Source organism: Balaenoptera borealis (assembly GCF_965194805.1).
Source record: "Balaenoptera borealis genome assembly, chromosome: 2".
Classification (NCBI taxonomy): domain Eukaryota; kingdom Metazoa; phylum Chordata; class Mammalia; order Artiodactyla; family Balaenopteridae; genus Balaenoptera; species Balaenoptera borealis.
The window spans coordinates 54,971,539-54,999,443 of record NC_138867.1 but is presented as its reverse complement, the minus strand read 5'-3'; the positions used below and the strand labels follow the sequence as shown (position 1 = coordinate 54,999,443).

Below are 27,905 nucleotides of genomic sequence, written 5' to 3'. Positions count from 1 at the left end.
ATGAGCACAGAGGGTTGGCTTTAATTTAGAAAAAAAAAAAAAGAGGGCAGCTTTCCCTCTAAAGAGGGAGAAAAGTATAAGTAAAAACAGGTACCTTTTAAAGAAGAACAAAGGAAAACTGAAGCAATTTACTTGGAGTTCTGTAATTTCAGAAACAGAGAAGACAAAATCTTCTGCCAAAGGTGAAAACAAGGGGCACACATGGGGATTAAAGCAAGAAAAATGGGGTTCTTTTATCCAATTGCACACTTTTTAGTAAAGGCTGCTGAGGCAAGTGCTATGCCAGGCACTGGGGATAAAGGACTTGGCTTGCTTTAGAATATAGTGTGGAAAGGCCTGGAATAGGGGTTTTTTCAATAGTACCAAGGGAGGGGGTGATCAATTTTCTTTAAGGAGAGTCAGGATTGTTTCTCGCCCAGTGATATTCCCCATTATTCATGACAACAAAATCTGGTGGAACTGACGCTATTCTCAACCTCCAGGCTTAGCTCAGGTTAAGTTAAGCTAATGACAAAGTTCATTGTCTGAGCCAAAGTAATTGGTTCAAAGATGGCATCTGATTCAATCTGGGAAAACAAGATGCAAAACAGTGTTTGCTCCAGCCTCCTGGGAAAGAATGCCTTCCTTTTTCCAAGAGAGTTAACAGGAAAGGAGGATCATTAACCCCAAGAAGCTAATGACAGCCACAGAGTAGAAGGTGACAGAAAAGAAAGACAGGTAGAAACTGGGTCTTGGGTGATGTCTTTGAAACAATGGATCTAGTCTTGCTTATACCTGGATTTCTCAGTTACGTGAGTCAATCCAGTCCCTTTATTGTTTAAACCAGTTTAACCTGTGGTTTCTGTTCCTTACGATTCAAATATTCCCAAGTGATGCAATACTCAAGCCTGGTCTTTCTTCCACGGCCTCTGGGAGTTGGCTAGGCAGCCTCAGGAGTGGGTGAGGAAAGGGGCATTCCAGAAGAGGGAACGGATGCTGCAAAGTACAGCGGAGTGAAACAGTACACAGCTCTTAGTAAACTTGGAATGGCCGGAACTGAGGGTAGAAAGAAAAAACCAACAGGACATGAGAACAGAGGCAGGGACAAGGCAAATCATAGAAGGGTTTGGAAGAGTCTGTCTTTATCCTATAGGCAATGGGGAGCTCATGGAACATTTTAAGTAGGAGAATAAGATGGTCAAACTTACACGTCAAAAAGGATCACTCTGGTATCAGGGTGTCAAATGGCTTATGGAAGACACACGGGAAATTAACTCAGAGGCTTATTCAATTGTCCAGGAAGCATAGCCCAGTGCCAGGACTAAGAAAGAGGAAGCGGGGAAAGAGAGGAGGGGCAAATTCAAGAGAGAAGTGTGTGTATAGGATCTACGGGAGTTGGAAAAGAAAGGCTTAACTCCTGGGAAGGTTTAGAACATTGGGAGCTAAGGGCAGGACTCCATCCAGAGATTAGGGAAGAGGGCCATCCAAAAGTTAAATAATGGAAATCTGAATGTGGGTAAGGGGATGGCAAAACCATTTAATTTAGACCAGGGAGTCCCAGACGGGAGGGAATGTGGGATAGATTTGCAAAGTAAGATAAGAGCAAAGGTGGGCATCGCAGGTCTTTCTTGCATGAAAGTTAAATATCATTCATCACAAACCCCTCCTCCACTTTAAAATTTTTACACAATCGATGGGAATTGTTTTTCTTTACTAAGCCCATCTGCATTCATCCATCTAGTAACAGCCCCTAATGTTTACTGCATGGTGATGTACATTATCTTAATTTTCACTATTATTTCCGTTTGACAGAACTGAGGCACAGACCAGTTAAGTAGCAACACAAGGTCACAGAACTGGTAAATGGCTTAGCTTGCTTTGAATCTGCAGCAGTCTGAGTCCAGAGCAGTTCAATTATTTTTCATCACCAAGTAAGATCTGGTGTATCTGTACCACAGACTCCCCTCATGTAGGCTATCAGGTTGCATTCACAGCTGATAACACACCAGCAATTACTCTTAGAAAGGAATGTTACAACACAGCTTTGCAGCTCTTTCTAAGCAAATTTCATGCTTAAATTATTTTTATAGACTCTGGTTTTATTTGAAGCAAAGCCTTACAAACATTACTTTTAACACAGACCTTTTTAAGTAGAAAAAGCATAACAAGTCAAATCATCAGTTAATCCCAAGTCAATGAGCAAATGAAACAAGCTTCCTTTCCAGCCAATTACTAGGGGTTTTGATGCTTCCTACACCCTTGACATCAAAAAATCAAGCTTGGGAATCTCACATTTATATGTATATATATATATACATACACACATATATACTGCCTTCCAATTCAGTATTATATAAGGGAAATCTGCCTCCTAAGTCTCCACGTTTTCTGCAGGGTTTGCTGAGTAGTAACTAGTATTTAATGTTAATAACATCTCCAGTTTATTGAGTGCTTACTCTATACTAAGTGAGGTGCATTTATTTCCTCAAGATTAGGAGCTTCCAGCCCACAGTCATACGGTATTTTATGTCTTCATTTTCTTCTTAAAGAACAAAATACTGTCTCTTTCAAGCAAAAGTGTGTCACTTTTGATCAAATGAGCCACAGTCCTTTGCAACAAAGGAAGCAAAACAAGAAAATGTATATTAGATCAGCCAAACTTTATGCTAAACAAAAATACTTATTTAAGCCCATTGTATACTTCATAGTGATGAAATGAATAGGATCTAGAGTCAGATATACCTATATTCTAATGTAAGTCAACGCTGGAAAATGTCCTTGAAAAATCTCTTTAACTTCTCTAAGACTTAGTCTTCTAAGTTATAAAATGAGGATATTACAGTTGATGCTATAAGGTGTTGAGAAGACTACTGAGAACACACGTCCTGCACGTAGCACAGCTCCTGAACACACCAGCACCCTAGATGTCAGCCATTACTATTGAAGTGTGATACTCGCATCAGATGTGCCACCTGGGGCACAAGTGAAGCGCTCTAATCAAGAGAGAAATGGGTAAAATCAAAGAGCAAGTGCTCAGGACGCCTACCTTGTCCTCTCTGAATGCAGAACCTGGGCACAGTTCTGTCAAACAATTGGAAGATTCCAAGCAAATCAGGCTTCGGTGAAATCACACACCCTGTTACTAATCAGCAGAAAAAATTCCTTTAGCAGAAGGAGATCAAACACAAATGCTGGATATTTAAAATTTTAATTGCCCTTAAGACTGCACATTTAGAGGTCCTTCAGGACTATAAAATTAAGGCCACCATGGACAAGTTTTGTGATTCTCCTTTTTCCCTTAGAAGAGACTTACGAAGGCTCTTGATAAATACGCGTATCAGCCCTGCCACTTAACTATGTTTCTTGTTACTTGGGAAAGCCTGTGACCTACGGTGAGCTTAGATTAAAAAGGCAACACCGCACAGCTGTGCCCTGCAAGGCTTCACAATTTTTTCAGGTCTTCCATCCATTACCAGCAAATTACAGTAAATTCAAAATATTGATCTGCACACTCCTATATGGGAAGAAAGTTACTATGGACTTTTATTGCTTATTGTTGGGTACAATTCCCTGGAATCAATAGAAGCTACAATGTTCATAAGCTTCTAAAAGGATAGTTAATATAGTGGATATGAGACACCTCTTAGGATCACTATAAATCTGTAGGATTCTTCAACAGAACAGTGGCAAACATCTTCACTGTTCAAAAGCCTTATTTGATTTTAGAATCTTCTCATTACCCAGGAAAATGCCCTGGGAAAGAAATGAGTATCAATGACTGGCAAAACTAGAAAAGACCCTGCTTAACAGATTTTCTGTTTTACCTGTTGGTTCCCCTGCATTTCCACACCAACGTTACTGTCCAATCCAGAGTCAGTCATTAAGAGTTGTGATTGTTTGTTTTTTTTTAAGAGTGTCGTAGCACAGATTTAAGATGAGTTTTCTTGACCGAGGTTTCCAGGGTCCATCAAAGGAGACTGCTGGCCCATAAACAATATTTCAACCACCCCTAATTTAAAGAATCAATATCCTTATATGAACCAATTTTTAAAAATCAGATAATAATTCAAAGGTTCTATTAAAATTACAGACAACCTTAATACAAAAAGAAAAAGGCTTTTTATAGAACCAGGAAACAGAATTGGATGAGACTATTTGACCAGTGATAGTGAATTCATTCAGCTGATTAATCATTTTTATTTACTAAAGACACTCTATAGTTTATCTAGCAGTCACCATTCTGAAAGCCCATTTTAGTGTAGAAATTTACAGGCAAATCAGCTCAAGGGAGCTCTTGAAGTGCTATATGAAGCTGATACCCACAAGTCTGCTTTCTTCTGAAACCACTCTTCTCCATCTAAATGCAAAAGACGATGTTTAAAATGTGCATATAAAATGTATGAGGGTGATGGAAGATTAATGACACACATATTCAAATAATCAATAATGTGTCTTAAGCCTTTAATGGTACTGAAATTTATTGTAAAGAGGTCACAGAATAAAATAAACAATTGCCTTACAAAGGATATATTTTACTTAGTAAGTAATAGGTCCTATTTGTTAAAGGGTACGATATTGGACTTTTTTGGAAGTTATTTTCTACAATGTGCTATTTCAAATAGCATCAGCTGAAAGTACACTGGAATTGGGAACCCTGAGATTGAAGAACGCAGAGTAAGGTAGGATCCCCTATTTCTTGCTTCACACCTTCCTCCCATCCCCCATGAAAACTGGTGCTGCTGGGCTGCTCCTGTGATGCAAGAAATCTAGTGGGTGCCAGGCCCTGTGCTACTCATTTTCTCCTACAGAGTTTCATTTAAGCCTTACCCCTACCCTGCAATTATAGGAAGGGTGACCGCCATTTTTTTCTGATGGGGAAATTGAACCTTGTAAAAATTACATTGTGATTTGCCCAAGGTCAGTGGTCTCACGTTAAGGATAGTATAGCAAAGACAAAGTAGCCTTGATGACCCTTTCCCATACTGCACCAGCCCTTTACACTCAACCAAAAAACATTTTTATGTGACAAATAATAAGTCCTTATTTATTTAAGCTGCTGTTAGTTGTGTTTGCACTTATTTGCAGCTAAATACCTTCCTGATACTCTCCAAAAATAGTAGTGAACTTTGCAAGCTCCAAAGTCAGCTTTGGAGCAGTGTATCCAAAGGTACACCTGGCATTAAGACAACCCTGACACCATCAACTCTCAGCATTAGGAGGGCTGGTGCTTGTTACCCAGACAAAAAGACCAAATGTTCCTTAAATTAGGATTAGATTGTATGAGAAACAAAATCCTTGGAAACACTGATTACAGATCTGTCAATGTGGTTCCTTTTTCCAAAATCAATTGGGAGGGCCGTGCAGTGTGTGTTAATGACTTTGAAGTTAACCAAAGAGACTCCAAACTTAATGGTATCACATTTGTGACAGTTAATTAGCAGAAAATATTAAAGTACAGTGGAGTTTTTGCCTTTTTTTTTTTTTTTTAAGCATCAAAAGCAATAAAAGGCTTTGGGGTTTTAATTGCTTCTTCCCTAAGACTGAATTCTATTCTCATTGCAAAGATAGAATCCTCTCTCTCAAAGTCAAAATGATCCCTTGTGTGATGTTTCTGGATCAGAAGGACTACAACAAGAGTGGACATTTAAACTGAAGACCCAGGAAAGTTTTCATAAGGTGGCCTCTTATTTTTACTAACTGAAAAATTAAGTATTTTCCGAGCAGGAAGCTCTCCCCCTTATCATATGTGAACGCTGCCATTTTAATTCAGGGGTGAGCTTAGGTGATTTCCACTATGGTTTCTATTATACTAATTAGGTTCTTCCTTTTAAAAATAAAAAGCATACTAGACCTTATTGTACTGACATGATTGCTGTATTATAGAGAAGCTATGTGTTACTGGATTACGCTATCACCTTGGAAACCTGAAATTCATAGTCAAGTCTGGATGCACTGTCTATAGAAGTAAAAAAAAAAAAAACAACAGTCTAAACTGACTATACTATAACATAGTATGAACAAAGGGGTAAAATCAACTCTCAAACACTGAAGAATACAAAATTACAGGCAGCCTAAACTATCTTTCAAAGTCACACAATTTAGACAAGCTGATGAATTGGCACTAATGCTTTTAAATGGTCCTATCACTTTAAATGCTAGTAAAAAAAGAAAAGAGAAAGTAAACTAAATTACACTGAATAGAATTATGTATCAATTAGGAAAAAAGTAGCTAAGTAAAACAGACTGTTAAAGAACTGCATGTCTCTTTTTTTAATTGAGATATAATTGACACAGCACTGTATGACTTTAAGGTGTACAACATACTGATTTGATACATTTGTATTGCAATATAATTGCCATTGTAGTGTCAGCTAACACCTCTATCAGGTCACATAATTATCATTTCTTCTAGTGATGGGAAAAAATTAAGATCTAGTCTCTTAGCAAGCTTAATGTTTATAATACAGTTTGTGGTCTATAATCACTGTATTGTATATTAGCTCTCCAGGACTTATTTATGTGTTAGTTGCAAGTATGTCTCCTTCAACAACATCTCTCCCATTCCCCCAGCCCCAGCCCCTGGTAACCACCATTACTCTCATTTTTCTAGTTCAGTTATTTTAGATTCCACATACAAGAGATTATATGTGTCTTTTAAAGATAGACTCTAAATATAAAAACCCTAAGTGCTAAATGCTATACGCTAATTGAATTAAGTTGCTAACCCACATGTCCTTAGGCTCATCAGGAGGAAAGCGCTGAGATGGCAGAGCCGAAAGAAGGCAGCCAGGCAGGGAGGCTCAGGAACCTGGCTTAGGACGATGGCCTTGGGCAAATGACTTACTCTCTCTGTGGCTTCCTTCCCTCACTGGAGACGATCAATCATAAGAGCTCATAGTGTCATTGTGAGGATTAAATGAAAGAATACACATAAAGTACCTAGAAAAGTGACTGGCACACATCGAGCATGCTAATATTAGGTTATTATTCTATCTTAAATATTCATTCACAAATCTGACATTGCAACCCTAAGGTTTTGCAGTTCGAAAGTGTAAAGTGTTCATCTACACAATAGGTAGTTATGCTGATATATCGTCTGTGCACCAAAGCACAGATGAAAACTAGTAATACATTTAAATATTCTACTTGAATGAAAGCTTAGAGAATCTATCCTTGAATTTTTTATTGATACTCTCAGGCGCTTTCCAAATGAATTCTGCTGCGTTAAAACTAAGCCAAAATAGATTACCTGGGCCATTGTAACTGCCCTCTGTCAAGCACAAAGTCCATCTCAATGAAAACCAAACTTCTTAAAAAGCCAGATTCCATTTTTACCCCCACACATGCTAAACAAGTTGGCATATGTTCCAAGCATTCCATAGTGTATCTTTTAAGCAGACCCTTTTTATCTCATGTAGCCTTCATTCAATTACAAGAGAAAAAGTATTTCTCACTAGGACAGGAATAATGCTAGATTTGTCATCTACTCTGTTTTCATTCTATATTTCTCTCAGTCTACCTTTCATCAATAAATAACAGTGTTGCTTTAACTAAAAAGTGTGGAAAATTCTGATTGAATTTTCTACTTCAGAGTACACAAAATCATTCCATCTAACATGCTGTGTTAGAAAATCTATGCCCTATTCTGACCTCCTGTTGCAGCCTATTTCAAGTATTGGTGATGCACCGTATCACACTGCATGGCTGGTGAAGGACAGTAAACATATTGACTGAGAAATGTTTTGAAAAAAACCTCTATTCCACCTAGATCCTGGCTACTGTCAAAAATCACAAACACGTTTGCACTCTGTCTGTGCAAGAGCATGACGGAGTTCTCAGAGAAATTCCCACAATAAGTGACACCAGCTACTTGCCTAATTCTCCATCTAAGCAGGGCCGTACAAGGCGGGGGCTGGGGGAGAGGGAGCAAGAGTCAGCCCAAATAATATACTCAGAGGCGTAGGGTAGAAGATGTTATTAACTGTGCCCTCCCTTTCACCTATTTGCAAGGTTAAAACAAAATTTAGTGGAAGAGATTACCACCGCAGTGCGAAGGCACAACTCAGCCAGCAGGCAAGGAACACGTGGAAGGAAAGGTAATATACTGATTGACCTTTCCTTCCAATTGCAGTCTAGGCAGCTTGCTGTCTTTTTTCACTGGGGGGGGGATGTGACAGCTGACCCAGCCTATTTCCCTGGACTAGCAAACTGGGACAGTCCTTGGACAAGTGAGGCTGAGACCAGTACACACCTACAACGGCAGAGCACAACATTAGCTCTGTCCTAAGTAGCAGGCCCTAAGTATAATGCTGTAATCTTCTGGATTAGAGCTCTTCCTCCCTCCAAAAATGCTAGTTTCCTCACCAGAAGACAGTGGGGAAGACGTTTCCCAGGTGTAGAGAGGGGCAGCCAGTATGAATTATTCATATTTCTTGAAATAAAGAGCAACAGGTCCTCCGTTTAACTCAACATTTCCCAAAGAACTTTGCTAATGGGTATTGACAAGAAAAACTTAAAAGTTCCTTTGTAAAAGTTCTGTATTCAAATAAGTTTGAGAAACACCTAATACAGCTCAGAGAATTTACTTACTGCAAGATTTCCCCAAGATTTTCTAAATTATTGGCATTTTATTTAACAAGATCAAGGGCCATGGTCTGCAGTGTTCCCCAAATTAATGGAACCATGGAACACTTTGGGGAAAACATCACTGAGGCACATACACAGAACAAGCTTTGAGAAATGTAAGTTTAACTGAGCCTTCACTTTAGTACAATGATAGGATGACCATCAGAAAAGCAGAGACCAAATCACTGCCATGGGATACACCAGTGACTGCATTTAGTAACTGAATTTCACAGTCTGGTATTGCACTCTGATGAAAGAGGTAGGTGCCTTACACTGTAATTCAATCAAGTGTCCCCTAGTACACCTTGAAAGACTGCACAACAATTCCAAGAGAAGACTGAAAACAACAGCTACATAAACAAATCCCTCGTGCACAACAGTGATCAAATCGCTAAAGAAATAAACCCAAGGCATAAAAACACATGACTACCATGCCATAGGTCTACAGTTCATGTGAAAGATACACCCAGGAAATAAGGACTATTATCACAGCCATGTGTTTCTAACAGTGACAGAATAATACAACTAAGCCCCTATTTATGAATGGTTAGGCTTACCTTTGTTCCCTTTTCCCCATTGGCAAATTCCCTGATCTCCTTGGACAAATCTCCTATTTCTGAGACTTCCACTTCCATTCAGGAAGTAGACAATCACAAGAGACCATTACTCTCAATTACATGTGTGAAGATGTGAAGAAAAGCTAGAAATGAAAAGTATGTTATCACTTTGTTTGGTTCCTCTCTTACCCATCTATGGCAGATTCCTCCTCCTCCTGACATTCCACCATGATAGTCATGGGCCTTTTCCTTCAAGAGTTTATCACTCTGGAATTCCCTTTTTAGGTTTACTTATGCCCTTAGCTTTTTAAATTATTTTTTAAAGTATGATTTTGTAGCTTACACAACTTGTTTTGACTGTGAAGATAACAACAATGGTCTCTTGTCATTGTCCACATTCTAAGTGGAAGAGGAAGCCTGAGAAATAGGAGATGTTGCTTTTTCATGTGTTTATAATTCTGAGTAGGTGCCAAACATTTTGAATGACAGAACACTAGAAATTGAGGTAAATAATATTTAGCTCCAGGAAAAGGTGTGTCTCTTCTATGCCACACCACTTGAGTCAGGGTGATGAGTCATTCTGCTCACTACCTGAACTGTGCAGGTACTGTTGAGATCCATGGTCAAGAAAAGAAACCAGCAATACAAACAGATGTGGAGATAGCCAAGATCTTGATGTTACCAGACAAAGACTCAAAAATAACTATGCAAAAGGATACAGTGGCAAAGATGTGTGACAACATGAATGAAGACATGGCAAATTTCACTAGAGAGATAGAAACTATTATAATAATAAAGAACAAGAGGAAAACCTGAACTGAAAGATACCAGAGTGAAATGGACTTACCAGCTGACTGAGCAAAGCAAAAGAAGGGATAAATAAAGTTTAAGTCGAAATGACAGAAATTATCCAAAACGAATCACCAAGAGAATAAAGCATAAAGCAAAATCAAAAAAGAGTGTCTAAGATCTGTGGGACAATATCCAACTGCCTAACATAGGTACAAACGGAGCCCCAGAAGGAGAGGAGAGAAAATGAAGTAGAAGATATATTTGAATAGATAATGGCCAAAGGCTTTCCAAAAAAATTGATGAAAGGCATCAATCCACATATCCGAGAGGCTCAGTGAATTCCAAGCAGAATAAATACAAAGAAAATCATACTTGGGCACATCTTAGTCAAATCTCTTTTTCAGGCAAGAAGCAGATAAATATGTGTGAGATAGTGGGAAGGGAGAACTTATCAAAAAAAAATTAACTTGAAAAAATGTTAAAACAAGCAATGGTGTTATCAAGATAATCAAGCCAGTTACAATAAGATACCATGGTCTCCAAGCATTGGCCAGCAAGTGTGTTTGAGGTGCTCAGGTTGCTCTTCTCAGTACGGTCAGCAAAGAAACTACTTCTAAAACCCTACCAGAATCCATAGAACCACCCCGCCAGGCAAAATAAGGGTTGCCTAGCTAAATGTTTAAATTACTTTTATAGAGTTGCTGGTTATGTTTTGATTTGTTTTTCTTTTTGCCTAGGGGTAGAGGGGTATAAGGATACAGAAGTCCTTGAAGGCAAAGAATCAATCTCAGTAATGCTTCATAAAGCTAGAGCTAAATTGGATAACCGGTACTTAACCCAACTGATGATCTTTTCACCTCTAAATTAAAAAGATTTCCTACACCCTTCCTCAAATAAATTGCTAATCTCATCTTGGCCAATTTCCTGTTACACAAGTCTTTGGTAAGCACTACTCTGATGACTCTGAGAAAAGTCAACAAATGTAATTCACCAGTTTTTTAAAGCCCTTGAAAAAAAGAATCCACCTAAGAACAAGACAGGTTGGGCTGTAACAATTCACCTATGCCTACTTAACCTTTGCCAGCTGAAACAAAAAAAGAGAGAGAGAGAAAGAAAACTGCTACAAAAATCTGTGTTAGGAAAGAGAAACGGGCCAAATTAAATAGTTCTTTCCCCTCAATATTTTCAGTCACAACATTTAAATGGCCTTAAAATAGAAATTCCAGCAACTAAAATATTAAAAGCCAATGATTATGGTTTTTACACTTGTTCTTTACCTCTATTTTGAAGCCCAATCCCAACCTTTTCTTAAAAACAAATATTTACTGGATAATGAATTAGGATGTTGGCAAGTAGTATCAGGAAAGAAATGCAACTTTGAAAACAAAAATAGAAATTTAAAACATTCTGAAAACTGCTACAAGGGTAACACAGGGGTCTGCTGGGGTGCTGGTAATGCTCTGTGTTTTAAATCTTGGTGTTACTTGAGTATAGTCAGTGTGTGAAAGTTCATTGATATCTGCATTTTTTGGATATGTGTTACTCTTACAGAAAAAAAAATCACTCAGATCTTTGGAATAATATCAAACTTAAAATATCTGTACTTTTCTGTATATATGTTACACCTCAATAACAAGATTTTTTTTTTTTAAAGATTAGGGAGTGATTCTTCAAAAGGCAGCAGGCTATACTCACCTTCAAGCTTAAGCACTAAATTCCGTCAATGCCTGGCCACAAAATGGCCAAATCGTTCAGTATGAGTTACCGGAACTGAATTCCAAAGGCATGTTTTAGCCCTGTAATTTTGACTGCTTCAATACTGTGTTTACATTATACATTATACACAGAATCATGGAAAATAAATAAGTGGAATCCACTTTCTGTAGAATTACTTGTATGTACCTGAGTAGAGAGATGTTAGGCTGAAAAAATTGGGGTGCCCTTTGCCCACTTTTCAACTGAATTGTTAGGGCTCTAGAATTCTGTTAAAGCCAACAGAGAAATACATCCTTGTAAACTGGGAGGGACACACAAAGGAACAGTAAGGAGAATGAATGCTTTTCGGATAGTTCTGCAGCATTACGTAGGACCCTAGTGCTGTGGAGTCAGGTGGCAGGAGAGTGGGATATAGGTCAGAGGAGGTCTCTGGCACAGGAGGCAGAAGAACATCACCACGGCTACTGTGGTTGCCTTCCTTTTGAACCCTGAGAAATGCCTCTCAGTACAGGGTGTCGCCCGGGAAAGGGCGGAGCGCCTCCTAGATGGTGGTGCAAAGGGCACGGTGTGGTGGCTAAGCGCAGGGACTAACTGGGCTTCCCCGTGTACTAGCCCTGGACCTCCTGCAAGTGATTTAACTTCTCTGCGCTGTCTGCCAAAGGCAGTGAACTGTGCACAGGTGTGCCAGGTGGACAGATCATGTTGTAAGTGTAGCCCCAAAATGCAACCTCAGACTCAGCCTGAACCTGAAGGGAACTGATCGTTTGGAATATGGGAAAACATTACCCTTCGAGTGTGATGTACAATGTCATAGCTTTGTCCTGTAAGCTGACAAGTGCAGTCCATGGGAGTTTAGATTGAACATCAAAGACATGGAGTTAAACAATGACCAGAGGAGAGGTGAAAATTCATTTACCTGTCCATTCAAGGCCTTCCTGATGATCCACACCATGTAGGTGTTTATCTATTTATGTCTAAGGCCTGCAGCTCAATCTGTTTTATCCTTTGATAACGTGAGTTTGCCTTGAACTCATTGAGAGACTTTCTGCTTTCCTTCACGAGTGGTCTGTGCCCTCCACTACTGGTAACGGAAGCAACTAACTGTGGTAAAAATCGAGAAAAGGTAGAGGGGGTTTTTTCCTACACCTTAGAAACACCCAAAACCTGTAGCAATTTTTAGAATCTCTGACTCTTCTATTGTTTTCACTTTTAAAGGCTTATGTTTTTCATGATGTTGCTTTCCAGCAATCCTAACTTCATGCCCAGTAAAAGTGACAGAAGTTTTGGTTTTTCAGGTTTACCCACTGTGTTTTGTTCCTGAACCTGGGTGCTGGTCGCACAGGATTGTCCAGTTTGTGGAAATTCATCAAGCTGCACGCTTGTGAATGTATGTTGTGTTTCAATAAAAAGTTTTATACACATGCGTACACACGCAAGTACACGCAATTTTTTTAAAAAATTGGCAGCCTCCACAAAAAGGAAGTAGTTGCAACTGCCAGGCATGGTCCAAGGGCACCACGGGTGGAAAGGGTCTGGTCCTCCTTCACCACTTCAGCTATGTCCATCACAGGCAGCCAAGCAGGATAGTTAAGAACAGGGATCCCAAGAGCCAGACCGACTGGGTTCGAATCCCGGCTCCCATTTTACTGTAGCCGTGCGATCCCGTGCAAGCTTCAGTGGCCTCACCTGCCAAACGGCCATCAACAGTACCGCCCTCCTGAGGACGCTGTGAGGAGTAAAGTTGTTAGTCCTGTGTGTACAGAACCTAGAACCAGGCGGACATGCGTCAGGGCTGCGTAAGGATCAGCGGCTCCATGATTTGTAGGAGCACTGCTTCCATTCCCAGAGACTTCTTTAAGTCTCCCTTATACCATGTTTCTTGGCCTATCTACCTACTTTCATGTGGGGAGATTCAAGTGTACAGGAGAGGGTAGGGTTAATCATACTCCTCAGACAGAGAATATTATTCCCACCCGTCAGTTTATTTACTTGCATACCTAACTTTCGACACCCCTTCCCTGTCTCCAGCCCACCTTTCTAACGTGCCTGATGGATATTCAGCTATTTGTACGAGCTCCCGGAAAATGCAAGTTGTATGATGTGCATGTATTTTTAATCGACATTACCAGCATGGTCGTAAAGAACTGAATTTGTTTAAGCTCTGTTCCACACAGTAATATGTTTTAGGCTCCATCCACATTGCTGCTTGCCCCTTCAAGGCTGCTGCTTCTAACTGCTGGATGTTATGTGACGTACCCTGTTTTTCCAATCACTCTCTCAACTGCCTACACCCACAACATCCCCAAACTTTCTGGGGTAACAACAATGCTGCAAGAAGCATCTGTGTCCTCCAACAGCGGCCAGTTCTTTTGGATCGGGATTGGTGGGTCGTAGGGCAGACTGTGTCTAGTTTAACTAAGAACTGTCATTTTACTACCCAAAACAGCCCGATCACTCTACGGAATGTCTGCACCAGACCATTTCATTATAAGAACAATCTTAATGAGGTTATCCCCCCGCAGTATGGATGAGGAAACAAGAGACTCTGCCTCGGCCACACAACTAATACACAGAACTTGAGAACAGTCTGCGTGATGGCAAAGCCCGCCTGCATCCCGCCAGGGACAGCCATACAGGAGCATCCCTTCCATGTCACCTATTCCCTCCATTCCGGTCTGGCCCATCACATTACCTTGTGCATTCTCCTAATGTTCACGCCCATACTCAAGGTTTAAAAAGCCCTTTCTGGGACTTCCCTGGTGGCCCAGCGGGTGGCACTCTGAGCTCCCGATACAGGGGGCCCGGGTTCAATCCCTGGTCGGAGAACTAGATCCCGCATGCATGCCGCAACGAAGAGTTTGCATGCTGCAACTAAGTCCGCATGCCACAACTAAGACCAGGAGTGGCCAAAATGAATAAATAATAAATAAATTTCTCTTTTGAAAGCCTTTTCCTTCTTTCAGGGCCCTGATGAAAACCCACCGGCTCCAGGAAGCCTTTTCTGACTGTGGCTCACAGATGTCTTTTGGTTCAAAATCAATGCCCCTCTGATATTGTTTACCAAACAATTGATTACTGTCTCTGCATTATTTCTTTGCCAATGACATTACATTCTTGAAGGTAAGAACTAAATCCTACAAGTTATATTCCTCCATGCCTACCACACAGCTGAGTATATGACAGACATTCAAAAATAAGTATAACTGTACAGACTTTTAACAATGCAGACATTCTACCTCAAGGATCATCTAGTCCTAAACCCTTATCTTACAAGACGGAAAAAAAAAATCCTCTAAAAGTTAGATAATGATTACCTGATAACCATAGTAAGAGTAATCATAATTTAAAGGATAGCTACAATTTTTCTGGCACTCATTAAGTGCCTATCTATGAGGTAAAAACTTTTCATACATTCTCTCATTTACTCCTCAAAACAATCTCATGAGGTGGATATTATTTTGTTCTCAGATGAAGAAACTGAGGCTTTCTCAGGGTGATTAAGTAACTGCCCCAAAGTCATAGCTATTAAGTTGCAGATATGAGATTCACACCTACTTTAGCTGGGACCAAAGGCAATTCATAGATGGCTGATGTACAAACAAACAAACAAAAACTATAAGCTGCCTCAAAAATTTCTGTCATCAATGTATCACCCCTAAAAGCCTTTGCAAAAAAAGTTTACGTAGTACAACATTTTATATGACTAAAATATTCCCAGAATAATTATGGCAACCAATCTTCCCAGCCCCTTCCCCATCTTTCTACCTCCTTAAATATAGTAACAAGTATTACATCCTCCAAAAGAGAAGAAATTATTCTTTAACACTTCAAATTCCTGGGACTAGGAGGGTGTTAATTACCATCCAGAAATTCAAAGCATAATAAGGCTCAAAAATGTAGATATTTTAAAGCCTATCCCCTTAGTACTTGAAAAATCAACCTATTTTTTTTGCTCTTATAGAGAGAAACACAATTCCACGATTTCCATGGCTTCTATTCTACATCATCTTTTCAACTATGAACTCTGGTCAATGCAGCCTCTTGCCCCCTCTGAACAGTGGGTTTCTAAGGTCTCAGAGACATTTACTCTTCAGAGAGATAAAAATGAAAAAAGGATCAATCCTAAAAGGTTTATAGTAGTGAGAAAAGAAGACCATCTGCTCTGAGATAGCTCTGGGCTTATTTTCCCAGCAGGGGAGCCCAGGTTTTATAAACCTTATTCTCATTAGAAAAAGGTAGAGAAATCGCTGAGAATTAGTATAAAGGATTTTCAAGCCCTAAGGCATATTGAAACAATGTATCTTAGAATTATATGCAGGGTTTTGGTTAGCTGGAATATCTGTCCATTTGGGGAGTTTGGTTTGTTTTTTAAGAGGATAGAATGTTATAGCACTTTCTGGTTTTGAAATGTATTAGATGCTATGCCCACCGCTACTTACTGTCACATGCTCAAAATTTCAATACAGTCTCTATGAACCTATTTATTCTGGATCAGCAAAGCTTCCAATGAAAAATGACAGTTCATCTAGAATAAATCTTCATTATTCTTTTATGCTGAAATGCCAGGAGGTTTGAAAACTAATCCTCTGTACACTCTTGTGTTATCTTCTGTCCACCTCCTGTCTCCCCAGATCGTGTCCCCGACGCTCCCATATCAAATTGATTTTTATTTAACAGAAGCCTTTACCAGCTCCACAAATAACTGCTCTGTGGTCTTTGAACTATTATTCCTATTGCCCGTTTTCTTCATTCTTTGTTCATTTAATGTGTTACAGCATTCATACTGGGGGTAGACAGGTGAGCATATTCTCCAAACAAAAGACATTTTAGAAATTCCCAGTGGACAAGTTTAGCCAATCAGAGGTACCTTACTTACCTTTGATTTCTCCCTAACTCTTTAACTCTTATTCAAATAAAACAGGTTTAAAAGCTTGTTTTCCTATACTCAAAGCACTTTCGAAGGCTTTCGAAGACTAAGATTAAAAAAATGCAGGCTAAAAAAAAAAAAAAGCCAACTCCTTGAGCAGAAAATGAGCACCTTATTTCTGGTCCATATTTTCCCCCATAGCTTTAAAGTAAGTAATTCTGTTTTAAAAATTAACATCCGTTGAAGACACTGATAGAAGACCACCCAAAAATAATGTCTTGCAAGTCATGAGAAAGGATGCCGTTTGTAGAGGGATTTTAGGATTGAGAAATGCTATTCAAAAATCTCAGACTAAACGGTGAAGTATCTAGTTATAAATAGCCTTGATGGAAAGAAACATAATTCCATAATTTGATTAAGGGAACATTTAATAAACTCTCATTTAATAGAAGGGAAAACCTTGAGCAATGGGGTCTCAGTGATAAGTGGCTGCCCACCGCCATAGAGCTGGTTTATGACAAAGCCCAATGTACAACCCAGTCAAGGATATTCTTCCCGCCCCGCTGTATTGCTAATGGGAAACTAAGTATCTCTACTTGATCACACTTCTTCCCAGATTACAATGCCGACTCAACAAAATCAGTGTCCTCAAAAGATTTGGCAGCTGGTTTACTGTAAATTGTTACTGACCCAGGGTTTTTTTTACTACAACCCAGATTATTGAGTTGAAGAAAATACAGTGCAGATTCTAAGCACCAATGTACTTATAACAAAAGGCCACTGGCTACACTGGTGCATATTTCCATTTTCTATTTGTTGTCCAAGTAACCTATCCACACAAGAAATGTGGTTTCCCCCATCAGTTCCTAATATTAGGGGAAAAATTTAGGCCTTTCTCAAATTCCTAGTCCTGCAGTATTTGGGGGAGGAAAGGATTTGACCTTTAAAGCCTATTTGTTAACACTGGCTGAACCTATTCACACAGCACATTAAGGCACCAGACATTTTCTTTATAGCAGTTTAATGAGTTCCTCTTAGAGTGTGTCTAGAAAAATAAGCCATGATTCTCACTCAAGACAAAATGGAACAACAGGAAGACTCAACAGAAGAAACGCAGGTAATTTACAGTGTAATATACAACTGTTTGCACGGGTGAGGCACAGCATTTCTGAAAATGCCAAGCAGAATGAAATGAACACAGGAAAAAAGAAAGAGGAGGAACAAAAGCACACGCTAAGCGCTAAGTTGAGTCCTTAAAACACCACTGACCAAGAGGTACATGCTGGGTGTAATAGTGGATTAACCACTTCATAAGCGGTTAAGCACATTAACAGTGTGCTTAACCACAGGATGTTTTAGTGCCTCATTAATGAAAACTCTTAGGCGGGGTCTGAGAAGGACCTGGTGTACTCTGAGCTGTGCTCTACTTTAGCAAGATTCACATGATGAATCCATTCACCTTATTCAGAGCTAGTTTATTTTTTTCCCTCACATACTAACAGAACTTTCATAACTTCATCACAAGGATCCTGAGCCAAAGTGAGTTGTCTGGAGCTTGGGTGTGGGGGGCACCCCAGGTACTTAATAAATGTAACAAAAGGCTATGACATTTGGAGTCCACTTTCAAATACTGCCACACAGGCAGTGTGATATTATGTATTGGTTAAAATTATATCCTATACCCAGTCAGTAGGCCTGATCAGGATTGACTCTCCCTCCCCCAGGGTGGTCAACTAGCATTACATCAGAGGTATCTGTATCTCAGTCACACCTGAGATTTTGCTAATCGGCATACTGAAATGGGTTTTCATTGCCGAAATCAAACTCAGTGTTCTCAGGATGTTAGAAACAGGCATTCATTGTTGAAACTAGCGGTATTTCAGGTAAGTGAATCGGCAAAGTCAATTTAGAGATATTCTCTACCCTTGCATGAGCAGCGCATAAGAATCTATGAAGGTCTGTAACTTGGACCCTTAGGACTGGCACCCGAGGTCCAACTATTCAATGGCCTTATGTCCAGCAGCTGGGGCACAGAAGCCCCATTGCACGATGCCCACCATAAAAATGAGAGAATCCTGCCTCCGGAAAGTTGTCAGGTCATCAACCTTAAGTGGAACCTTCCAACGAGATTTGGCTGGAGCACTTAAAAGGCGTGAGAGCAGGGACTTCACTGAGTTTATAGGACAGGCTGCAGGAATGCTTTGTGCCTGTTTGCCAGGAAATGTCTGTTTAATAAAAGTCTGTGTGCAGCAGAGCTGACCTGCGACTTACTTGAGCTGTGTGGGAACAGCAAATCCTTGCTCAAAACCTCAGCCACTTTTCTGTAGACCATAAGAGTTGGGCATGACCAAAATGACTTAAGACTATTCTCAACAAATATGTCACACGTGGAACTGCTGTGCTGGAGCCCACCCACACCAGCTTGGTAAATTTCCAGGAATTTTACAAGCCAGTTGTTAGATACAGTCATTAATTGATTAAAAATATCTAAACTTCCAATGAAACACATTATATTGAAAACAAAGGTAAGAGATACTCAGAATTGGTTCACTTCCTAATTTTCTGCTATATTTTAACTAGGATTTGTGTCAATTGGATCTGTATATGTTAGAGCTCCACTGGGCATCTCTTCTCAGCTCTGAAGTCGCTTTTGTCAAACTGCTGTCTGAAATTGGCTGCGGTGGGAGTATTTACACCACAGAAACCAGCAGGTGCTACTTATCAGGGTTTTGCTTGTTTTCAGGTCTGGTGATTCAACGCCAGAACTCCCTTGGTGTGAATGGCCTTCGATGAATAGAGAAGACTTTGCCTCCTCTAAAGCCTTCAAATACACCAGCATAAATAAAAACCCACAACACCCTTTTCCTCACAAGGACCACACCGCCATGCACCATGCGACAGGACACACTCACTTTTGAAGCAGCTGGGTCCACTAGTCTCTGGCGATGTCGGGCTGAGTTGAAATGGCTCTTCGGAGGCTGCCCTTCCTGACAGGGAATGGAAGATGGGGATGAACGAGGTGGGAGAGGAGAAGGTGGGGCGTGGGATGATGGGAAAATGGTCGGAAAAGGGAGAGGGACAGCATTTAACGGCACTGTACTTGTCTGTTTCAGCTAAAATCCAACAATAAAAAGACATGACACGATTTTCCCCCACAAAACCACATGCCACGTGCAAGCCATTTTATTAAAAATAGCCTTGTATATGCATGTGTGTGATAAAGTCATGAACACAGCCCAGTATCACATTTCCCATCAAATCTGTACTTTCCTGTTACCTGATATTGCCCCTAATTATATTTCAAGAATACTAAGGAAAACTGGAGCACGATTTCCCTGAACATGAAGTCAATCTTCCTAGAATAGCAGAAGGCAGTAAGGGGCATTCTTAGACTTGCCGCCCATTTGGATATCACCAAAAAGACACGGAAATCACCGTCTTCCCCAAAACCATGAAAACTCTCTTGCCTCAGAAGCTCCTCTCTTCTTCATATTGGCAGAATTCCTGGTGTCTGAAAGCCACCAAAAATTCTGCCCCTGAATGCAGTTAAATTTTATTGGATCGAACAGAGATTGAGCATTAAGTTTATAACCTAACCTGTGTAGAAGGGTGGTCGTTTCCTTAGACAAACCCTTGTATATATATTGGACAAATGGATCACGCAGAAAGACTTAACACCTCCCATCACTCATTCCATGTCAAACACACACAAACACACACACACACACACAAACCCAAGCAACTGTATTTTAAAGGAAAAGTCTGGAATAGGGACCCCCATGAATGGTATAGAATTTCACTTCTCCATCTTTCAAAGTTGGATAACAGTAAACAAGAATCTAAGAAGCAAGCACAATACACTGTGAGCACTGACTTCAGGGGTGGGGAGATGAAAGCAACAGAGAGACGGTCTCAGAAAACTCCTGGGCGTAAAGCCCCTGGTCCAAGTGAGCATCTACCTAGGGAGTGAAATATCTGTCAGATGAGTATTAGCATCTGCTCACAGAGGAGAGTGAAAAGACCTCTACTTCGGTAAAAATGCAATGTCTGTATTATAATACTTGAGAATTCTTTTCTTTTTTTTCTTCTAAGAATAACAGCTCTGTTACTTTTAAGACATGGATCAATCACACCCACTTGAATTGCCAACAATCACTGCTTCGGTATCCAAAGTATAAGGCTTACCTTTCAAAAAGGAAATGTCATAAGTAGCAGATGGCATGTCAGGATTATGTTTTTCCTACTAACTGCCCTGCCAACACACATTCTTTCCCTACCCTCTTCTGAAAAAAATGCAAGGCGATAGTTTTAAATCTCGGTTGACCTAGAAAACGTACCAAAGCTTTGACAGCAGAAATTGTTCTCATTAATTCACTGAATATTTGGCAAAACAAAACAAACAAAATTGAGTATGATTTCCCATTCAATAGAATCAATAGATTTTACATGAGAAATAGTTTTTTTAAATCGGGTTATTTATTTAGCTTGATTTGAAGCCTCCTTTAAATTTAATGGTTTTTCAGAAAGTGGTTTAATGCTTTTTCTCCTAAAAAAAAGTTATCAGATGTAAATAAATACTTATCCTCATTAATCTATCTGGAGGACTATCTGCCCTTGTCAACCTCCCCATGGAATGATTTCAACCAATTTAAGAGTTCCAGTGCACATTGCCAGGCTCCCACTCACCAGGAAAAAAATTAATCTTGGCGTTAAATACACAATTACAGTCAATGTGCAAATTAACTAAATCCTGAGCCTGTGGTTTATTGCTTTTCTTCTGACTTCGAGGTGAAAAAGGTTACATATGTTTTAATTAGCTAATTGCACCATGAACTCAGCAGGGGGCAGATGTAGATATTAAACTGAGACTCTCAATCTTAAACTCCCATTTTGTGAAAGGCTGGTTTAAAGAGAGCAAGCACATCCTTCAAGGGGAATGGAGGGGGCAGGTGGGTTTTTAAAACCTGGTCTCCACTTTGTCTCATTTATTATGAAGTACAATGACTCTGTAACAAGAGTCGGCTTGTGATGAACAAATAGGCCTATGAGATAATCAATATATTTACACAGATTCCAGTAATACATCTTAATAGAAACCAAAGAACAGCCTGGAGGATTAATGTCATTTTAATGAATTGCTTATGGAATAGAAATAAAGGGATTCTGAACAGCTCAGAGCAAGTTTTTCTCCATATGACTCATGTCTTAAACTCATCTTAATTTTCAAAAATAGTCACACTGTATGTATTCTGTTGTTGACAAAAAAAAATTGGTGGTGGTCGGTGGCTTGTGTGTTCTAGAGTTACTGAGGCTTTGTAGAAAGGTGGACATAGCTATGTCCTAGATAGGAACCCTTGAGAAGAATTTAATTCATTAGACACTGGACATGTCACCTTCTTCACTTTAGGGAGACCTTCATTTAAAAGCTTTCCTTTCTTATTACAGGCCAGATTCCCACATACAGCCAGGGAAGGTATCTGACCATAGCCAGCTCTATGAGTTCAATTGTGAAATATTTTACATTCTTTAAAAAGCAAACAGGGCCCTCAAAAATGCTATGGTAGGAAAGCAACATCCTTATATAAAAAATTTGTATGTATAGCTTTCCATGTTCAAGAAAAACATTAAATTATATCTCTCAGGCCAACATTAAAGACAAAATTTGTGCCTTCATTTTCTTCCAAAATTCTTAGTCCCAAGAATCCATTTCTCCTCCTAAATGACAGCCTTCAGCCTCTGGTATCTGTCATTCCAGTCTGAGACATCAGTCTCCAGGTACCATTTACCTCCTGGCTAATGCCATCAACATCAGCAAAATAACAGATCGGACCTGGGTGGGCCCCACGGGGCTCTCAACTGGATGGCTTATTTACATATGTAAATAGGGGCTCTTTACTACCAGGGGAGGGGGCAGAAGGAGGAGGGTTGAATTCCTCACCATTAGTTTCGTGGAAACAGAAGCACATTATGTTGCTTAGGTTAACTTACCAAAATCATTTGCTGTGATCATCACCACTAATAAAAGTAACAGCCCTCAGTTATGTAAGTAAACTATTGAAAGATGACAAAAGAAGTGTTGACATGTACATAACCTGGAAACTTAATGAGGCATATTTCATCTCCATGCTAAATGCTTTCATCAAGACTTCTCCTGTTAAGTAAGTCATTTTGGAAATTATAAACTTCCCTTAACACTGCAGATCATACTTTTTAAAGAAATTATTGTTCCTTAAACATTACACATCTGATAGCGTAGTACTTTAGCCTAATTTGCATCACATAAACATATTTACAAGAATGTTCTGTGGAAACATTCTTGTAAATAATGTGTGTGTGAAATAATGGGTGTCCAATGAATTTAGTGGCTGACATCAGATTATTTAAATGCCTAACTCTTTAAATCAGGTATAAGTTACTCTATGTCAAAATTAGAGCCACAAGGAAAATTTTAAACTAAGTGTATCTATAATTTTGGCATTAGTTTCATTATTTTTTTAAGAAATATATCATTAGACATTTCCAGCTACATATTTTAATATAAGAAAAAAAAATAGAAAAATCACATAATTGTTTCAAGGGCTCCTAGAGGACTTCTTAAAAATCCATTCAAAGGAGTTTTAATTCTGAAAAAAATCACATGCATTCTTGGATAAGAATAAGCATTTTTACCCAACTCTGAGACATCCTTTTGTCTGAATAAATATATTTCACCCCCAATCGAAGCTCTTACTTAACACTATACTTAAGTACGTACAACAAAGCTACTGCAAACTGGCCCTGGTAAAGGCACCCCTGCACATCAATAAAGCAATTTAGGATCATGCAAAGGCAAAATACCCCATGAAAATAAATCAATTGGAAGAATTCACAAGCTGGGGAGATCTAGCAATTACCAGGTGTATCAAAATAGGGATCAGATCCTCAAATGAACATGGAAGAAATGTGCTAGGATACATTTTCGACGATGATATTATAGGCTTCTAAAACTATGGAACAAATCCCACAGTAATTTATGAAAACCTTCATAATTCATAACCTTGTAAAGATGAAAGTACATCATGTTTTTCTTGTCTCTTTTCAAACCCAGGTTTTTCAACTTGGCTCAAGAGGAGAGTCACCAAAATAGGATAGGGGAAGGGATACTCCCACCTATGAAAGCAAACCCAGTGACTTTCTAACTTCTCACTGTGATGCTCATTGAGAAATATATTTTGCATCATGAAACAATGCCTCCCAATACTACCAGCAATGACTCTATTTTCTGATCTAGTTTAGTTCCTTTTTAAACAAACGCTGGTCTCTACTACTAAATTGATGATTTGACCTGCAGTTAAAAAACAGACCAAGGAAGTGTTCTTCAAGGGTCATGAGGGGACTTCCCTGGAGGTCCAGTAGTTAAGACTCTGTGCTTCCACTGTAGGGGGTGTGGGTTCTACTAAGATCCTGAAAGCTGAGGGGCGTGGCCCCTCAAACAAAAGACACTTTCATGAGATAGGACTCACCTAGTAACTCCTTACAAATGCTTTAGGCTGTGTCCTAAACTTCGGTCATTTATTTTTTCCCCATATCCATGTACTATGTGTACTATTACATCCACTGCATATACTATTCATTTCTCAATTGCTTTCTTTAAAAAGATGACTCTGGTTTTTAAAAACTTCTATACTTCAATTTTTAATGATGGTTTAAGTAATAACATCTTGAAATCATGACTTGGTTGTGCTAGTTACATTTTTTCTACTATATATTAAGAAAAATACATTAAACATTATATAAAAACATCTGTGTACTGACTAGAATCATCTGTGTGCAACCTGTAGTGTCCACGGCACCTCGGGTGGCAGCCGATAGGCGTGAACAGCCCAGGCTCTGCAGTGTTTGTGGTGGGAAGAGGGGTGGTCACCATTTACGACTCTGCCGTAACATCTCCCCCCTCAACGCCAACTGCCTACTCTGAGATGACAAACAGGGACTGTAAACTCACACGTCCCTGACCCAATTCCGGACGTTTGTCCCCCAGGTCTGCCCTCCTCGGTGTTCCTCATCTCTAGCAAAGGGCACCACCACTCACCCAATGACCTAGGAGTCGCTGACCGTCTTGTCCTTAAATTCAGTTCCCATGGGCCAAATATCAACCCCACGACCCCTATCCAACCCATCAGCAAGTCCTCCTGGTGTTAACTTCAGAATGTATTTCAAAATTCAACCTTTCTTACTTTTACCATTATCAGTCTCATCCAAACCATTTACCTGTATTTGGTTCCTAGGGCTGCTGGGACAAAATACCACAAATGGGGTGGCTGAGAAAACAGAAGTGGACTGTCTCCCAGTTCTGGAGGCTAGAAATCTAAAGTCAAAGTGTCAGCAAGGCTGGTTTCTCCTGAGGGCTGTGAGGGAAGGCTCTGCTCCAGGCCTCTCTCCTTGGCCTCTAGACGGCCACCCTCTTCCCACGTCTCTTAACATCATCTTTCTTCTCTGCGTGTCTGTCTCTGCGTCCAAATGTCTCCTTAATTATAAGGACATCAGTTATATTGGATTAGGGACCACCTGAAAAACTTCCTTGTAACTTGATCATCCTACTGTTAAGACCCAATGTCCAAATAAGGACACATTCTCAAGTAGAGGGGTTAGGACTTCAACATATTTGAGGGGAGACACGATTCAACCGATAACACCATCCCAGCCATCCAGACACCAGCAATAAGCTCCCATCCCCATTCGCTACTTTTGTCCTCCATAGAGGCTGTCTTTCCAACAGCAGACAAAGCCACCCTAATAAAATATATATGATATCACTATTCTCCAAACTCTCCATACCTTTTCCTTCCACTCACACCAAGTCCTTCCAGGTCATGTAAAGCAGGGGTCCCCAACCCCCGGGCTGCGGACCGATACTGGCCCGAGGCCTGTTAGGAACCCGGCCGCACAGCAGGAGGTGAGGGAGCAAAGCTTCACCTGCCGCTCCCCACCGCTCCCCATCGCTTGCATTACCGCCTGAACCCTAACCCCCACCCCGACCATGGAAAAACTGTCTTCCATGAAAGTGGTCCCTGGTGCCAAAAAGTTGGGGACCACTGCTGTAAAGCCTCAGGCAACCTAGCCCTGCTCCCCACAACCCCTCACTCACCCGGGCCACACTGGTCTTTGTGCTGTTCCTAGTGCCCTTTAAGCACCTTCCCAGCTCAGGGTCCCCGAGAGTCCCTTCACTGGAAAACACTTTTTTTTTTTTTTTTTTTTTTTGGTATTTTTGCAAAGTATGCCTATTCACTCCACTCAGGAAACCTCACCTGTCCCCTCTTCAAAGAGGACTCCCCCCCCAATCACTCCGTTTCCCCCTTGTCCTCCTTTACTTCCTAACAGTTATTACTGCCTGAAGGTACATTGTATGTGTTTATCTTTTTTTCTATAAGCTCTACGAAGCCAGGAGCTTTGTCTCAATGGTTCTGGCACTTGGTAGATGCTGGATAAATAATTATGAAACCAATAAATGAAGCATGTGTATTTATATGATGCACCAGCTCATCCATACCCCGTGTTTCGGTCAGGGTTCCTGCAGGAAACAGAGGGCACCCTCAGACCAGGTAGTTTGAGAAAATTCTGATAAGGGAATCACTTAGGAGTAGGGCTCCTTCACCTTCTTTAGGCCAGAAGAGGCAAAAGGGAGGGAGCTGCTTCTAGAACCTGAAACAGAGAGCTGGGTACAGAGGGTCACCTTCAGAAGAGCATTCAGCCAGCCTGGACTGATGCTGGGGAAGGGAGACAGAGAAAAATGACTTCCATCACTTTCTTTATTTCTCCCTCCTTTCCTCCAATCGCCTGCTCCCCCACTGGTCCAAACCCGATGGCAGAAGGGGGATGCAGGTCCCCAGAGGAGGGGAGTAGAGGGAGAGAGAAAGGAGGAGGGAGGGTGGGGAGGCAGGAAGAGAAAGGATGAGGAGTGGGGAAAGGGAGAGGAGGAGAGAGTGGGGAGAAGGGAGGGGACAGAGTTAGGGGAGGGGGAGAGTAGGGAGAAGAGGAGAGTAGGGGGAGGGGGAAAGTGGAGGGGAGCGGGAGAGAGAAAGGTGCAAAGTGATTTGGACATCAAAGAAAAGATAAGAGGTACCCACTCCATCACTGAGCACACGCTAACAGCAGCAACCACAGTGGCTGCGTCCCTTCTAGTTCCTCTTCCAAGTCCCAGTTTCTTCCACAGCATGTGCTGTTCCACCTTCACAATGGCCCTTGCTGTACTGAATCCGGGGTGTGCATTAGCACCGAGCCCTGTGGACACACCTCTGGGAAGCCACACGGTACTTCTCTTATCTGGCTCTCGCTTCCCAGAAATGCTGAAAGGGTGAACTAGATATTATCTGTGAAGCACCACGTATTTAATGACGGGGATTTTTCTTTCGTCAGGGTTTCACATTAATGTAATTTTGGTAGGTCTGCAGTCTCAAGTCAAAAGAAAACCCTGGGATTGGATTCCTAATGAAATTCTTGCTTTGAATTTCAATTTACTTCCCAACCCTGGCACATTTCAATTTGCCTTTTGAAGTTATTCAACATTAGGAAAGTAAAAAAGCTAGTCTGCATCTAATCCGCTAAGATTCCACGGAGAAGGGAGCTCTAGCAGTCAGTCTCTGAGGGGCGTCGGGAAAAGATCACCTGGGGGCCAGTCTCCTCCCCACCAGTCACTCAGCCTCCCTGGACCTCAGCAACCACATCTGTAATGAGGCACGATGCATTTGAGGGTTTGAAATTCCAAGACCCTCTCTGAAAGTTAGCTGCATGTTGTAAAGATCAAAAATATCCAGGATACCCTGTTTTTGTTTTTTTTTTAACATCTTTATTGGAGTATAATTGCTTTACAATGGTGTGTTAGTTTCTGTTTTATAACAAAGTGAATCAGCTCCACATATACATATATCCCCATATCTCCTCCCTCTTGCGTCTCCCTCCCATCCTCCCTATCCCACCCCTCCAGGTGGTCACAAAGCACCGAGCTGATCTCCCTGTGCTATGCAGCTGCTTCCCACTAGCTATCTATTTTACATTTGGTAGTGTATATATGTCCACGCCACTCTCTCACTTCATCCCAGCTTACCCTTCCCCCTCCCCACGTCCTCAAGTCCGTTCTCTACGTCTGTGTCTTTATTCCTGTCCTGCTCCTAGGTTCTTCAGAACCCTTTTTTTTTTTTTTTTTAGATTCCATATATATGTGTTAGCATATGGTATTTGTTTTTCTCTTCCTGACTTACTTCACTCTGTATGACAGTCTCTAGGTCCATCCACATCACTACAAATAACTCAATTTCGTTTCTTTTTATGGCTGAGGAATATTCCTTTGTGTATATGTGCCACATCTTCTTTACAGGATACCCTGATTTAAA

At 40.5% G+C, this 27,905-nt stretch overlaps 1 protein-coding gene and 1 long non-coding RNA gene across 15 annotated transcripts in view; one reads left to right on the top strand and one right to left on the bottom strand.

The window, feature by feature from the left end:
- Positions 1-27,905, top strand: part of LOC309619442 — a 670,492-nt gene that overhangs the window by 171,035 nt on the left and 471,552 nt on the right. The window lies entirely within an intron of this gene.
- MAST4 (microtubule associated serine/threonine kinase family member 4) overlaps positions 1-27,905 on the bottom strand; it is a 569,187-nt gene that overhangs the window by 270,720 nt on the left and 270,562 nt on the right. For 4 of the 14 annotated variants that reach the window (XM_082372998.1, XM_082373008.1, XM_082373012.1 and 1 more), the window contains one exon: positions 19,449-19,523. The exons of the other annotated variants lie outside the window; for them this stretch is intronic. In XM_082372998.1, coding sequence (XP_082229124.1) covers positions 19,449-19,523 — 75 coding nt within the window. The remainder of the gene's footprint in view (positions 1-19,448; positions 19,524-27,905) is intronic. 14 annotated transcript variants of the gene reach the window in all.